General features: G+C 46.3%; 1 protein-coding gene across 4 annotated transcripts in view; it reads left to right on the top strand.

Moving 5' to 3' along the window:
* The window catches only part of SLC25A25 (solute carrier family 25 member 25), a 42,732-nt gene that overhangs the window by 9,912 nt on the left and 16,644 nt on the right, over positions 1-16,176 (top strand). The window contains exon 1 of one of the 4 annotated variants that reach the window (XM_008006100.3): positions 14,703-15,337. The exons of 2 other annotated variants lie outside the window; for them this stretch is intronic. In XM_008006100.3, coding sequence (XP_008004291.1) covers positions 15,119-15,337 — 219 coding nt within the window. In that variant the 5' untranslated portion in view covers positions 14,703-15,118. Of the gene's footprint in view, positions 1-14,702; positions 15,338-16,176 lie in introns of those variants that run through there. One more of the 4 variants, XM_008006099.3, reaches the window with a different exon arrangement.

Genomic DNA, 16,176 nt, shown 5'->3' on the forward strand with positions numbered 1-16,176 from the left:
ACCATCCTGCCTAACATGGTGAAACCCCGTCTCTGCTAAAAATACAAAAAAAAAAAACTAGCCGGTTGTAGTGTCGGACGCCTGTAGTCCCAGCTATTCGGGAGACTGAGACAGGAGAATGGCGTGAACCCGGGGGGCGGAGCTTGCAGTGAGCCGAGATCGCACCACTGCACTCCAGCCTGGGCGATGAGCAAGACTCCATCTCAAAAAAAAAAAAAAAAAAAAAAAAAAAAAACTTGGTCACATTTATTTTCATAGTTGATGACATTGACATACCTGTGCATAACTCTGTCTCAGCATTTTAAGGTGCTGGTGGTGCACAGGAAGCCGTGACTAAAATGATAGCTACACTGTTCCTAATATGGGATATAAAAGGCTCAACACCATACCTGAAAAAAGAAGCTGCTGTCTTAAAGATGCATCTTCCTTTAAAGTAAATGAATAACAGAGGTAGGCCATAAGGAGCTTCTTATCTACTTTAAGCCCTTGGCTGGCTTTTCCAGGAAGTTTGAGGAGATGAGTCATGACTCATTTTCCGCAGGGTCAGTGGGGAAACTGGAGAGGTGGCTGTCCCTGTTCCTGCCGGTGCCTGAAGCTTTCAGTGTTATTCCATCAACCTCTCGCTCCATACCTTTCCTCCTGTCCTCCCCTCCCTCCCGGTTGGCTGGAGTCTGATGTGACACTTCTTCCAAAACACGAAACTGCCTACATTGTGTGAGAAGACTCTCAAAAACCATTGATTGAAATGCTTCTGATGCAAAAAAAAGAAAAAAGAAAAAGCAAGTGGAGAGAGGGTAATTTAGATCACCAAGAATAAGAACCAACTGGCTGGGCATTGTGGCTCACGCCTGTTATCCCAGCACTTTGTGAGGCTAAGGCAGGTGGATCACTTGAGGTCAGGAGTTTGAAACCAACCAGGCCAACTGGCGAAACCTTGTCTCTACTAAAAATACAAAAAAAAAAAAAAAAAAAATTAGCTGGGCCTGGTGGCGCCTGCCCGTAATCCCAGCTACTGGGGAGGCTGAGGCAGGTGAATCACTTGAACCTGGGAGGCGGAGGTTGCAGTGAGCCGAGATCATGCCACTGCACTCCAACCTGGGCGACAGTGATATCCCATCTCAAAAAAACCCAGGAAGTGGAGGAGGTTACAGTGAGCTGAGATCGTGCCACTGCACTTCTGCCTGGGTAACAGAGTGAGACTCCGTCTCAAAAAAAAAGAACCAACTGTCTGTTGAATCCTTATCTATAGAGTAGATTGGACACAGTGGAATGGTCCTGTTGGTTAAAACCAGCTATGGTGCACACCTTCATCAATCTTGTTGGCCTTTTTTTTTTTTTTTTTTTTTTTCTTTCTTTGAGACGGAGTTTTGCTCTCGTCACCCAGGCTGGAGTGCATGGAGGCATGAAGTAGCTGGGATTACAGGCATGCACCACCACGCCCGGCTAATTTTTTTTTTTTTTTTTTTTCTGTATTTTTAATAGAGATGAGGTTTCACCATGCTAAGCAGGCTGGTCTCGAACTCCCGACCTCAGGTGATCCGCCCACCTCGGCCTCCCAAAGTGCTGGGATTACAGGTATGAGCCACTGCGCCCAGTCATTGTTGGCTTTTTCTATCCCACTTGCCCAAAACCCTGTTGTTGCTTTTGGTTAAGGCTTTTAGATTGAGTTGGAATCCATATAGTGTTAGAACTGGAGTATTTTCAAGGTTGTTCAGTTCACTCCCTACATTTTACAGGCCGGAGAAGTTAAACGATTTGTCCAGTGTCCTATAAAAGCATTGTAGGGGGGATCTTAGGAAGAAAGACAAGGTTCCTCAGCACCCCTTAGTGATGCATTTATGGACACAGTTAACTTTTTTCCTTTTTTCATTCATGACTTGGGTGTATTTTTTGTTTGCCAGAGTCTCTTCCTCTCTAACCTATAGAAGAAGGAAAAATAGGATCTAAGGGTAGATAGTTCTATAGCTAAAGAATTCCTAGCCGGGCGCAGTGGCTCACGCCTGTAACCCCAGCACTTTAGGAGGCTGAGGTGGGTGGATCACAAGGTCAGGAGTTCAAGACCAGCTTGACCAACATGGTGAAACCTGCCTGACCAACATGGTGAAACCCCATCTCTACTAAAAATACAAAAATTAGCCGGAAGTGGTGATGCACACCTGTAATCCCAGCTACTCGGGAGGCTGAGGCAGGAGAATCGCTTGAACCCAGGAGGCAGAGGTTGCAGTGAGCCAAGATCGTGCCACTGCACTCCATCCTGGGTGACAGAGCAAAACTCTGTCTCAAAAAAAAAAAAAAAAAAAAAAAAAAAGAATTCCTTTTAATAACTGGTTTAAACCAAGCCAGCTTGGTTTTTTCTCAAAAAAAAAAAAAAAAAAAAAAAATTGTTTAGGAGAGCTGGCTTGGTTTAAACCAGTTATTAGCCAGCATTCTCCCAGCTGCCCTCCCACCCTAAACAACTGTGCTGCATGTAAGGCAGCCCAGGGAGGGTTTCACCCCCATGACCTCTCTTCTGCCTGCGGTCCTTGTGCAAAGCAGAGCAAACAGCTGGTGAGAGTTAAGTTTGTGTTGATTCAGACCATCTCAGTGTGAGAGTGCAATCCTGAGATCAGTTTCCAGAAACTAAAAACATTTTGTGTTGCTTTAGTAATAAATGTGTTGGTTTGCTTATTCACGCGGGAGAATGAAAGGAGAGGATAAGGACAGGGTGGATACAACAAGTAGGCTCACATGGACGAATTGCGTGGCTCCCATTGGGCCGTGTTGGGTTGCTTCAACATTTTTTGAACATTTTAGGTGATTGGGTTGTCGCATGCTGGCCTCCATACCATATTCACCCCCTGCTCCTTACGCTTGGTGCACATGTCTAATCTAAAGGAGAATCATGCTCTTATAAGAGCAGAAAAAGAAGAGAAATTAGGCCGGGCACGGTGGCTCATGTCTGTACTCCTAGCACTTTGGGAGGCTGAGGTGGGATGACTTCTTGAGGCCAGGAGTTCGAGACCAGCCTGGGCAACATAGGGAGACCCAATCGCTACAAAAAATTTTTAAAAATTAACCAGGCATGCCTGTGGTCCCAGCTACTTGGGAGGTTGAGGTAGTGAGGCTGCAGGGGCCATGATCACACCTGTACTCCAGCCTGGGTGACAGAGCCAGACCCTGTCTCAAAATAAAATAAAATAAAATAAAATAAAATAAAATAAAATAAAGTAGAAATGCCATGTTTCCACGCAGAGTCTTGCTTCTGCAGAACTTGACTTGTTACATCTTAAAATCCTACACTTAGGGTTGTGTAAATTTTGTATGCCTCTCACTTTCTTGTAGAGAAAAGAAAAAGACATCTTTAATAGGCATTCACCTTGAACTTAGAACCTTGAGGGGGCTTTTCACCAGGAGTAAACAGAAGCCATCCACAAGACAGGATTTTCGTGCCAGACTTCTCTTTTCCTTCCACAGTTACAGGAGTTTTCTATAGGGAGTTTTTGTCAGAGCTAGATTTTCCAGTTCTATTTCCTGAAATAGAAATAGATCACAGATTTCCTTTTTTCATTATTGCAGTTCTGTCATCTGCCATACCTTAGTTTCATTTGTGCCAAATGAGGTGAGTTGTGGCTCTTCATTGTCCAATTGTTGCTGAGTCACACCAGGTGGGTGTTTAAGAGTCCTGCCTTACAGCCTGAAACTCCAGCCGCCCAGTGCAGGCAGCACCTAGGAGCTGAGTGTTTCTGTTGGCTGATTGGTTCATTCCAGCAGAAACTGACATTCACCTGCTACAGTCCTGCGTCTGGAATAGACTGACACTACCGTGTATCAGTATATAAAAGAGAGTCTTCAAACTCTTGCCTCCTGTACCACCCAAAAATAACTTTGAAAACAGCATATCCCCTTGCACATTTTGTACATCTGCTTTATTATTTTTATTTTAAGACAGAGTCTTGCCCAGGCTAGAGTGCAGTGGCGCAATGTTGGCTCACTGCAACTTCCGCCTCCCGGATTCAAGCGATTCTCCTGCCTCAACCTCCCAAGTAGCTAGGATCGCCACTCCCAGCTAATTTTTGTATTTTTAGTAGAGACGGGGTTTCACCATGTTGGCCAGGCTGGTCTCCAGTTCCTGACCTCAGGTGATCCATCCATCTTGGCCTCCTAAGTGCTGGGATTACAGGTGTGAGACACCGCACCCGGCCTGTACATCTGCTTTGAATGTTTTTGAGGCCGGGTGCAGTGGCTCACGCCTGTAATCCCAGCACTTTGGGAGACTGAGGTGGGCAGATCACAAGGTCAGGAGTTCAAGACCAGCCTGGCCAACATGGTGAAAGTCCATCTTTACTAAAAAATACAAAAGTTAGCTGGGCATGGTGGCAGGCACCTGTAGTCCCAGCTACTCAGGAGGCTGAGGCAGAAGAATCGCTTGAACCCGGGAGGTGGAGGTTGCAGTGAGCTGAGATCGTGCCATTGCACTCCAGCCTGGACAACAGAGTGAGACTCCGTCTCAAAAAAAAAAAAAAGTTTTTGTTTGTTGGTCTTGGTTTGGGTTCTGGTTTTGGTCAAAATCTTAGAGCTGCAGATTTGACTCATTTAATTCATGGAAAAGGCTTTCTATATGACCATATTGGCTGTGCCAGTCCTCATCAAATCAGTCAGCCTAATCATTCTGACTTTCTGTCAAATAAAATCCCACTTCATCTGTTAACTTTCTAAAAAGTGTTAATACTCTTCCCTCTCATGGCTTCTGAGTGTTTTAATATTTCTTTTTTTTCTTTTCCTTTTTTTTTTTGAGATGGAGTATTGCTCTGTTGCCCAGGCTGGAGTTCAGCGGCGCAATCTCGGCTCACTGATAGCTCCGCCTCCCCGGTTCACACCGTTCTCCTGCCTCAGCCTCCTGAGTAGCTGGGACTACAGGCGCCTGCCACCTCGCCTGGCTAATTTTTTATTTTTGTATTTTTAGTAGAGACGGGGGTTCACCGTGTTAGCCAGGATGGTCTCGATCTCCTGACCTTGTGATCCGCTCGCCTCGGCCTCCCTAAGTTCTGGGATTACAGGCATGAGCCCCTGTGCCCGGCTGAGTGTTAATATTTCTAAGATGGGTACTAGGCAGTTAAGCAAGGAGGTGAGAAGACTTGGAGATTGCTGTGGAGTCGGTCAGTCGTGAGAACTCGCTTTCACTTTCTGCGTTGTTCTTCTAAGACTCCCTTGGGAATTCTCCCATTGTCTTTGTGTGTGGTACTCCAGGCGCCTTTGTACTCTGGGCATTTTATCAGGGTAATTTGGAATAAGTCAAGTGCCCATGTTTCGACTCACTACTTCCCTCTAGAGGTGTATTCCATTAGAATCTGTTCTCTGAAAAGTACCGATTCTAAGCTCCACCAACCAACTGAATGGACCTCAGTGGGCTAAGGGCATTCCAGGTAAACGCGAAAAACTAATTCAGGCCATGATGGGAAGGGAGGGACATGCCTAATTATACCCTCCTGTCTGCAATTCAGGCACAAGCAACCAGCATTAACATTAAAACAGATTTTTTTTTTTTTTTGAGACAGTCTCACTCTGTCACCCAGGCTGGAGTGCGGTGGCGCCATCTTGGTTCACTGCAGCCTCTGCCTCCTGGGTTCAAAGGATTCTCCTGCTTCAGCCTCCCAAGTAGCTGGGATTACAAGAGCCCACCTCGGCCTTCCAAAGTCCTGGGATTACAGGCGTGAGCCACCGCGCCTGGCCTGACACTCCTTTTTATTGATTCCAGGTCTTTAGATAATAACCCTTTCAACCCCAATTGCCAATCAGAAAATTTTTGAATCCAACTATGATCTGGAAACCCCCACCTTCAAGCTGTCCCACCTTACCAGGCTGAACCAATGTATACCTTACATGTATTGACTGATGTCTTCTTGTCACTTCTGTCCCCCTAAAATGTATGAATCAAGCTATAACCCAACCACCTTGGGCTCGTGTTCTCAGGACCTCCTGGGACTGTATCATGGGCCTTGGTCACTTATATCTGGCTCACAATAAACCTCTTTAAATATTTTACAGAATTCGACTCTTTTCATTGACACTATCAAGCCTCTATTGTCTAGATTCTTAGAGCAGTGGTTATTTCTGCAGGTATTAACCTCCTCTTAACCAGGTTCTATTTATGTTTATAAGCTACTTTTACAAGAAGTTTACACTTGGCAGTCTGTCCCTGAATATGGGTGATCCATCCTACCCAAGATAGATGTGAAAGGAAAGAAATGTACTATATTAACCCACAAGGAAATCAAAGACGCAAGAAAAATGTTTTAAAAAATATATATTGGGCCGGACACAGTGGCTCACACCTGTAATCCCAACACTTTCGGAGGCCAAGGTGGGAGGATCACTTGAGGTCAGAAGTTCGAGACCATCCTGGCCAACATGGTGAAACCCCCATCTCTACTAAAAATATAAAACTTAGCTGGGTGTGGTGGCGGGCGCCTGTAGTCCCAGCTACTCGGGAGACTGAGGCAGGAGAATCACTTGAAGCCAGGAGGAGGTTGTAGTGAACCAAGATCACACCACTGCACTCCAGCCTGGGCAACAAGAGCAAAACTGCATCTCAAAAAAAAAAAAAAAAATTTGGGACAGGTGGTGAATTACATCTGTAATTCAAGGTGAGGAGGCCAAGATGGGAGGATCACTTGAGCCCAGGAATTCAAGACCAGCCTGTGCAACATAGCAAGACCCTATCTTTACCTATATGCAATATATATATTTAAATACATATAGACAAGGTATGCAGTGAACACATTCCTGTCGATTCCTGTCTTAGGTGCTGGTCTAGGGAAGTTTAAGATAAATAAGACATGGTTGCTAACACCTAGTTTTTTTTTTTTTCTTCTACTTGCTTTAGGTTTAATTTGTTCTTTTCTGATATCTTAAGTTGGAAGCTGAAGTCACTGATTTGAGACCTTTCTTTTCTAATATAAGTATTTCCTTCTAAGTACTACTGTGGCTGCATCCTACAAATTTTAATATATTGTGCTTTCTCATCATTTAAAATACTTACTAATTTCCTTTTTGATTTCTTCTTTGACATATCACATGAATCATGTACAGTTGTGTTATTTAATTTCCAAATATTTAGGTATTTTCCAAATACCTTTTTTTTTTTTTTAAAGAGACTGGATCTTGCTATGTTGCCCAGGCTGGTCTTGAACTCCTGGCCTCAAGCAATCCTCCCACCTCAGCCTCCCTAGTAGCAGGAACTACAGGTGCGTACCTGTCATTTTTTTCCCAATTTAATTGCGCTGTGGTCAAAGTACATACTTTGTATGAGTTGAATCCTTTGAAAGTGATCGAGACTTGTTTTATGGGTGGAATATGTTCTGAGTGCACTTGAAAAGAATGTGTATTCTGCTGTTATTGGGTGGAGTATTTTGTAAATGTCAGTGTGGTCAAGTTGGGTGTTTTTTTGTTTGTTTGTTTAGACAAGATCTCATTCTGTTGCTCAGGCTAGAGTGTGTGGTGTGACCATATCTCACTGCAACCTTGAATTTGTGGGCTCAAACAGTCCTCCTGCCTTACCCTCCCGAGTACCTGGGACTACAGGTGTGAGCCACTATACTCGGCTAATTTTTTTTGTTTGTTTGGTTTTTTTTTGAGACTGAGTTTCGCTCTTGTTGCCCAGGCTGGAGTGCAATGGCGTGATCTCAGCTCACCGCAACCTCTACCTCCCAGGTTCAAGCAATTCTTGAGTAGCTGGGATTACAGGCTTGCACCACCACACCTGGCTAATTTTGTATTTTCAGTAGAGACGAGGTTTCTCCATGTTGGTCAGGCTGGTCTCAAACTCCCGACCTCAGGTGATCCGCCTGCCTCAACCTCCCAAAGTCCTGGGATTACAGGTGTGAGCCACTGTGCCTGGCCACTTGGCTAATTTTGCTATATTTTCTAGAGACAGGATCTTACTTTGTTTCCCAGGCTGGTCTCAAACTTCTGACTTCAAGCAATCCTTCCGCCTCAGCCTCCCAAAGTGCTGGGATTACAGGTGAGAGCCACCATACCTGGCCTAGTTTTAGAATCTTAAACAGTATACTTTCATTTCTATCTTCCCAGCCTTTGAGCTGTGGTTCTCATGCATTTTACTGTTACACACATTATAATCCCACAGTGTATTGTTTTATTTTTGCTTTAAATAGTCACTTATCTTTTAAAGATACTTAAATAGACTGGAAATAGTAACTCATGCCTGTAATCCCAACACTTTGGGAGGCCAAGGTGGGTGGATCACCTGAGGTCAGGAGTTCAAGACCAGCCTGGCCAACATGGTGAAACCCCATCTCTACTAAAAATGCAAAAATTAGCTGGGCGTGGTGACGGGTGCCTGTAATCCCAGCTACTTGGGAGTCTGAGGCAGGAGGGCAGGAGAATTGCTTGAACCCAGGAGGCGGAGGTTACAGTGAGCTAAGATCGCACCATTGCATTCTAGCCTGGGCAGCAAGAGCAAAACTCCATCTCAAAAAAAAAAAGATACTTAGGCCAGGCGCGGTGGCTCAAGCCTGTAATCCCAGCACTTTGGGAGGCCGAGACGGGCGGATCACGAGGTCAGGAGATCGAGACCATTCTGGCTAACCCGGTGAAACCCTGTCTCTACTAAAAAAAAAAAAAAAAATACAAAAAACTAGCCGGGCCAGGTGGCGGGCGCCTGTAGTCTCAGCTACTCCGGAGGCTGAGGCAGGAGAATGGTGTAAACCCGGGAGGTGGAGCTTGCAGTGAGCTGAGATTTGGCCACTGCACTCCAGCCTGGGCCACTGAGTGAGACTCCGTCCCAAAAAAAAAAAAAAAAAAAAAAAAAGATACTTAAATAATAAGAAAAAGATCCTTCGTTTATCCACATAGTTAGCATTTCTGGCGTTCATTTCTTTGTATAGACTCAGTTTTTATCGAGTATCATTTTCCTTGCACCTGAAAGACTCTCTTTAACATCTCTTGTAATGCAAATCTGACCTGCAGGTGATAAATTCTTTTTCACCTTTTGCATGTCTGAAAAAAATCTCTTAATTTGCTTTTCTTTTAGAAGATATTTTTCTGGGAATAGAATTCTGGATTGACAATTTCTGATGGGACATCCCCAGTCATTCTTAATTGTTTTTTTTGAGACGGAGTCTCACTCTATAGCCCAGGCTGGAGGTGCAGTGGGGCGATCTCGGCTCACTGCAACCCCTGCTGCCCGAGTTCAAGCGATTCTCCTGCCTCAGCCTCCCGTGTAGCTGGGATTACAGGTGCCTGCCATTGCACCCGGCTAATTTTTGTGTTTTTAGTAGAGACGGGGTTTCACTATGTTGGCCAGGCTGGTCTTGAACTCCTGACTTTGTGATTCACCTGCCTCGGCTGCCAAAAGTGCTAGGATTACAGGCATGAGCCACTGCACCCAGCCTATTTTCTTTTTTTTTATTCATCACCTATATTTTGGGCCGGGCGTGGTGGCTCACGCCTGTAATCCCAGCACTTTGGGAAGCTGAGGTGGGTGGATCACCTGAGGTCAGGAGTTCGAGACCAGCCTGGCCAACCTGGTGAAACTCCATCTCTACTAAAAATACAAAAATTAGCCAGGTATGGTGGCTTACACCTGTAATCCCAGATCCTCAGAAGGCTGAGGCAGAAGAGTCGCTTGAACCTGAGAGACAGAGATTACAGTGAGCCGAGATCATGCCATTGCACTCCACCTAGGACGACAGAACAAAACACAGTCTCAAAAAAAACAAAATAAAACAAAAAAATCACCTGTGTTTCACTCAGGAACCCAGTCATTTTTTTTTTTTTTTTTTTTCTCCCAAGGCGGAGTCTCGCTCTGTTGCCCAGGCTGGAGTGCAGTGGCTCAATTTCGGCTCGCTGCAGGCTCCACCTCCCGGGTTCACGCCATTCTCCTGCCTCAGCCTCCCAAGTAACTGGGACTACAGGTGCCCGCCACCATGCCTGGCTAATTTTTTTTTTTTTTTTTTTTTTTTTTTAGTAGAGACGTGGTTTCACCATGTTAGCCAGGATAGTCTCAATCTCCTGACCTTGTGATCCACCCACCTAGGCCTCCCAAAGTTCTGGGATTACAGGAGTGAGCCACTGCACCTGGTCATTCTTTTATTTTCATTCTTTTATTTTATTTTTATTTATCTTTTTATTTTTTTGAGATGGAGTCTCGCTCTGTCGCCGTCTGGAGTGCAGGGCAGTGGTGTGATCTCAGCTCACTGCAACCTCCACCTCCCAGGTTCAAGTGATTCGCCTGCCTCAGCCTCCTGAGTAGCTGGAACTACAGGCATGAGCCACCACACCCAGCTAGTTTTTGTATTTTTAGTAGAGACAGGGTTTCACCATGTTGGCCAGGATGGTCTCGATCTCCTGACCTCTTGATCCGCCCGCCTCAACTTCCCAAAGTGCTGGGATTATAGGCATGAGCCACCGCGCCTGACTGGAACCCATTCTTTTTTTTTTTTTTTTGGAGATGGAGTCTCGCTCTGTCACCCAGGCTGGAGTGCAGTGGCCGGATCTCAGCTCACTGCAAGCTCCGCCTCCCGGGTTTACACCATTCTCGTGCCTCAGCCTCCTAAGTAGCTGGGACTACAGGCACCCGCCACCTCGCCCAGCTAGGTTTTTGTATTTTTTTAGCAGAGACGAGGTTTCACCGTGTCAGCCAGGATGGTCTTCTGACCTCGTGATCCGCCCGTCTCGGCCTCCCAAAGTGCTGGGATTACAGGCTTGAGCCACCGCGCCCGGCCAGAACCCAGTCATTCTTATCTGTACGTAATGGGTCTTGTTTTCTCTGTCTGCTTTTAAGATTTCGTCTTTATCACTGGTGTTCCGAAATTTAGTTGTGATGTGTCAGAGTTAGTTTTTTTGATGTTTCTTGTGCTAAGGGTTTGTTGAGCGCCTTAGATATGTAGATCTGTAGCTTTCAATAAATTTGGCGAAAAATTTGGCCATTATTTCTTTAAATTATTTTTTCAGCCCCCTCCTTCATGGACTCCAGCTATGGGTGTTAACCTGTTTGGGTCATCCCACCGCTCACCAATGCTCTGTTTTGTTTCCTCTGTGTTTTATTTTAGGAAGTTTCTATTGCTGTGTCTTCAAGTTTATTAATCTTTTCTTCTGCAGTGTCTGATCTGTTAAAATCATTTTTCATCTGAGACATTGTAGTTTGAGGTGGGGCTTTTTAATCTGCGGAGTCTCTACATGACATACTTGATCTTTCCTTTACTTTCTTGTGCATAGGAAGTACAATTATGATCATTTTGAATGTCCCTGTGTCCTAAGTCTATCATTTCTGCTCAGTCTCTACTGATTTCTTTCCTCATTATGGGTCTTTTCCTGCTTCTTTGTAGTTCCTATTCATTTTTTTACTGGAGTTCACCCTCTTGGGTGCTGGTTATTAGTGTATTCCTGTGAATATTCTTGAGCTTTATCTTGGAGTAGTTTGACCCTTGCAGGGCTTCCTTTGTTGGGCGGAACAAGGACAGCATTTAGCCGAGGGCTGGCTTTGCCTCATTGTAGAGGCAAAATCCTCTGAGCGCTCTTTCTGAACCTCCCTGTATTCTGAGGTTTTCCACTCTGGCTGACGGGAACGGGACTATTCCCAGCCCTGTGATCCTTTGGGATGGTTCTTTTCCATGCTCAGGTAGGTTCCTCCCACCCATGCGCTGTGACTCCCTGGGGACCCTTGGGGGAGTTCACCCTCTGTGCAGCTCCCTCCTCTCCAGTGCTCTGTCTCGCACACTCCAGCTGCCCTGGCCTGGCCTCCCCAGCCTCCCAGCCCCATCTCTTGAACATCAGGAGGCTGCTGGGTTCCACCTGGCTTCTCTGCTCTGCACCTAGACTGGAAGCTCCAGGCAGGAAGCTGGGGCAATGGGAGGCGCTCCTGGCTTCATTTGTATACATTTCTCAGGAATCGGTGTCCTTAGCCTGTTGTCCAATGCCTGGGAAAGATTGCTTTCTATGTTTTGTCTGCACTTGTAGTTATAGGCAGGAAGGTGACTTGGTCCCATTTTGACTGGAAGCCCTTGAACTCATAACTCAGTTCTGTGGTAGGAGGAAGTGCATTAAACTAAAAACAGTAATCTAAATAAGGGATTTCTCTTATGTCTGTAGATGGGAGGCTAAAACATCACTATCTCTTCCATCTGGCCAGACTTTCTGTGCCTAAAAACAGGGTTCACATTCATTAAAGGATTGACTGATTTATTTTTGAGACAGGGTCTCACTCTGTCACCCAGGCTGCAGCCTCCACTTCCCAGGCTCGGGTGATTCTTCCACCTCAGCCTCCCGCATAGCTGGGACTACAGGTACGCACTACCATGCCCGGCTAATTTTTGATTTTTTTGTAGAGACAGAGTCACATTGTGTTGGCTATGCTGGTCTCAAACTTTGGGCTCAAAAGACCCACCTCGGCCTCTGAAAAATGCTGGGATTACAGACGTGAACAACCACTCCTGGCCAAAGGATTTTTATTTCCTTAGGGTTTTTGGCTGTGGACTGGCTCTTCTTTAGTATTAAAATGACCTAGTTAGATGACTCACAATCATTTTGTAGATAATAATAATAATAAAATAGCTAATAGCTCCATGTACTGTCCTAAGAGCTTTATATATTCTCTAATTTAGTCTTTAATCCATTCTATGAAGTACTAACCCCGTTTTGCACATAAGGATAGTGAAGCACAGAGAGCTGAAGTAACTTAGCCAAGATTACATAGCTAATAAGTGATGGCCAGGATTGGAATTTGGAGTCTGGCTCCAGAGACTATACATTTAATCAACATGCAAAACTGTTTCTGGACAAGTTCTGTTTATCTAGTGAGAGGGCAACAGATACAGTCTCCTTCAGCTTTCAGAACAAGCCTTAGGACCCCATCTCAACCATCTTGCTTTCTCTCCATGTCGTCTTTTTTTTTTTTTTTTTTTTTTTTTTGAGACAGGGTCTCACTCTGTCACCCAGGCTGGACTGCAGTGGCAGAGTGATGGCTCACTGCAGCCTCGACCACCCACGCTCAAGTGATCCTCCCACCTCTCAGCCTCCTGAGTAGCTGGGACTACAGCATGCATCACAGTGCCTGGCTGATTTTTTTTACTTTTTGTAGAGGCTGGTTTCAGACTCCTGGGCTCAGGCAGCCGGCCCACCTCCATCTCCCAAAGTACTGGGATTATAGGTGTGAGACACTGCGCTCGGCCTTCTTTTTCAATAATTGTTTTATTTACGTGTGTATGTGTGTATGTCTGGGTCATACATGCTTATGGTTCAGTTTCACAAGATTTAAGAGGGTGGTGAAAACACGTCTCTCATCTGCCTTTCTTCTCTCAAAGCCCCAAATGCCCTCCCTGCTGCACACCCTCTCTTCAATTTGATTGTCTTTCCAGAGGCCGTCTTCACAAATACAAGCTAGGAATAAATGGCAGCACACAATCCCCTTTCTTCTATACTTTGTCTTTTAACAAGTTGATTTTGTGTGTGTGTGTGTTTTTTTTTTTTTTAAATGGAATTTCACTCTTGTTGCCCAGGCTGGAATGCAATGGTGCGATCTTGGCTCACTGCAACCTCCGCCTCCTGGGTTCAAGTGATTCTCCTGCCTCAGCCTCCCAAGTAGCTGGGATTACAGGGGCCTGCTACCATGCCCAACTAATTTTTCTATTTTTAGTAGAGACGGGGTTTCACCATGTTGGCCAGGCTGGTCTTGAACTCCTGACCTCAGATGATCTGCCTGCCTTGGCCTCTCAAAGTGTTGGGATTATAACTGTGAGCCACCACATCCAGCTTTGTGTTTATATTTTTAAAATAATGGTTGTGGGGCCATGCATGGTGGCTCACGCCTGTAATCCCAGCACTTTGGGAGGCGAAGGTGGGTGGATCACTTGAGGTCAGGAGTTTGAGACCAACCTGGCCAACACGGTGAAACCCTGTCTCTACTAAAAATACAAACATTAGGCAGGCACGGTGGCGGGCGCCTGTAATCCCAGCTACTCGGGAGACCGAAGCAGGAGAATTTGCTTGAACCTGGGAGGTGGAGGTTGCGTTGAGCCAAGAGCCACCCACTGTACTCCAGCCTGGATGACAGAGCAAGACTTCGTCTCAATCAATCAACCAGTAAAGGTTGTGAACACTATGAGAGGGTCACCGCAGTGAGGGATGACAGTAGCCAGTGCCTTTATCTGTTAGTAAACTAAGAAACAAATGACCAAAGATTAATTCTTTTTTATTTATGGCCTTTTACACAGTTCAGTCTACAGACTTAATCTGTGTCTAGTCCTAGGGGCAGAAAGATCTATGACTTGGTCCCTGCCCCGAGGCAGCTCATCTTCTGGAGGTAGACGCAGCAGAAGTAGCTGCTGTGATATGGCGTGGGCTCTGTTGGAGAAAACTGGATCTTGAAACAAGGAAAAATGTTTCCAGAATACTCTTAGGACGTGCTGCCAAGGACTGTTGATGGTGTTGCACTTGATGGCGAATGCCTTCTGGAAGCAACCCCGGTGGAGGACAGGGAGTTACTTTTGCTAAGGAGCCAGCTCAGAGTGGATTCTGTAAGCTGAGCCTCATCTGGAGCTTGAGTCTGCGCCTCCCTGCAGAATTGCCGGGCTTCATGCAGGCAATCAGCTGCCTGTGATTGGAGGGCTGGTGCTGGTGGGGATAATGAACTTGGTAGTGTCGGCAGAGGTGATTGGCTGGGCTCTGCTGCAGTGAGAATGCAGACTGGATGCTCGGGTCCTCGGCTTGGGTGATGAGCGAGGACAGCTGAATAACTGGGAGCTCGAAGTTGCTTGCTGCCTCTGGGAGTGGTCTGCTTGGCTGTCGCGTTTTCCTTTTTTTTGTTGTTGTTTTTTAAAAAAGCCAAACGTTTGCTCACCATCACCTGCAGAAGTGAGTTTTTACTGAAGAAGCTCCAGCTGCTTTCTCCTTATTGCCGGCAGCCCGGCAAGGCTCCCTTACAGTGAGCTACTTCTCAGGCCGGGCACGACAGCAGTGCTAGCACATTTGAAAAAGCAGGAAACCGCCCCTGCATGCAGAGCTTCCAGCCTGAGAACTCCCAGGCCAGTCTTCCCAGCAGCTGTGTAGCCAGAGAGCCTTGGTATTGTGGTCACATCCCTCAAAAGTGAACAGTCACCATCGGAGGCGTTTGGAGGAGACTGTGATGTTGCAGATGCTGTGGCATTTGCTAGCTAGCTTTTTCCCCAGGGCTGGGTGCCAAGGCTCCAGAGAGGGGGACGATCATGAAGTCAGAGGCACCCCAGCCCCTGCCCGGACAGACCAGATGGCAAGCTTTTTGGGGAAACAGGACGGAAGGGCTGAGGCCACGGAAAAGAGACCCACCATTTTGCTGGTGGTTGGACCTGCAGAGCAGTTTCCTAAGGTAATGTTGGCCTCAAGAGGACCTCCTAGTTTAGGGCCTGGTCTGGGATCATTTTCCTGGGGAAAAAAACGAGTGTGGGGAGGAAGGGAGAACTCATAACGTTAGTTTGGGGTTCAGGGAGAAGTGGTAGGCAATGAGGAAGCCCACAAATTCAATCTAAAATCTTTCTGTGGCCCCTGTGAAAGCTGCATCACCCACTGCAATCACCCCAGTGTGGCTGTTGAGGGAAGGAAGGTAGCGATAGATTTGCCTTAGGATTTGTTAGTTTGGCTGAAGAAGGCCATTTGAAAGTGAGGGGAAGACTGTGAAAGTGTGCCTTAGCTTATCTGAACAGCTCAGGAAGGGCGAAGCTAAAGGGGCGAGAGTGCGCCTCGACCTTGGAACCCAGTTGCTTGGAGCTGTGGGGGTGGTCTTGGCATCCTGAAGGTCACAGTCCCCTTGCCTGGGTCCGACCCATCTCTCCTTTGGGTCTGGGAGGAAGAGTGAAGGCGTGAGACTGGGTCCGAGGAGAGGCTGGAGTCATGAGGCGCAGAGGCTGGTGCCCCTCTGGAAATGACTGCGGCCGCTGCAGGTCTGCCAACTCTGGGGTCTTTCATCCCTCCTGAGCCCAGAGCCTGAGTTACCATCCTCACAAGAGCCAAGGTAAGTGGTAGTATCCCCATTTCGTAGATGAGGAAACTGAGGGGCAGAACGGTTACATTATTTGCCCAGGGTTAAACAACTAAAGAGAGGTGGAGCTGAGATTTCACCCCCAAATCCTTGTCCTGTGCTGCCTGGTTGTCTCCTTAGGAAAGCAGTTTTTAACGAGACTAATGGAGTGCTCAGTATTAGAAAGGAAC

Source organism: Chlorocebus sabaeus, chromosome 12, assembly GCF_047675955.1.
Source record: "Chlorocebus sabaeus isolate Y175 chromosome 12, mChlSab1.0.hap1, whole genome shotgun sequence".
NCBI lineage: Eukaryota > Metazoa > Chordata > Mammalia > Primates > Cercopithecidae > Chlorocebus > Chlorocebus sabaeus.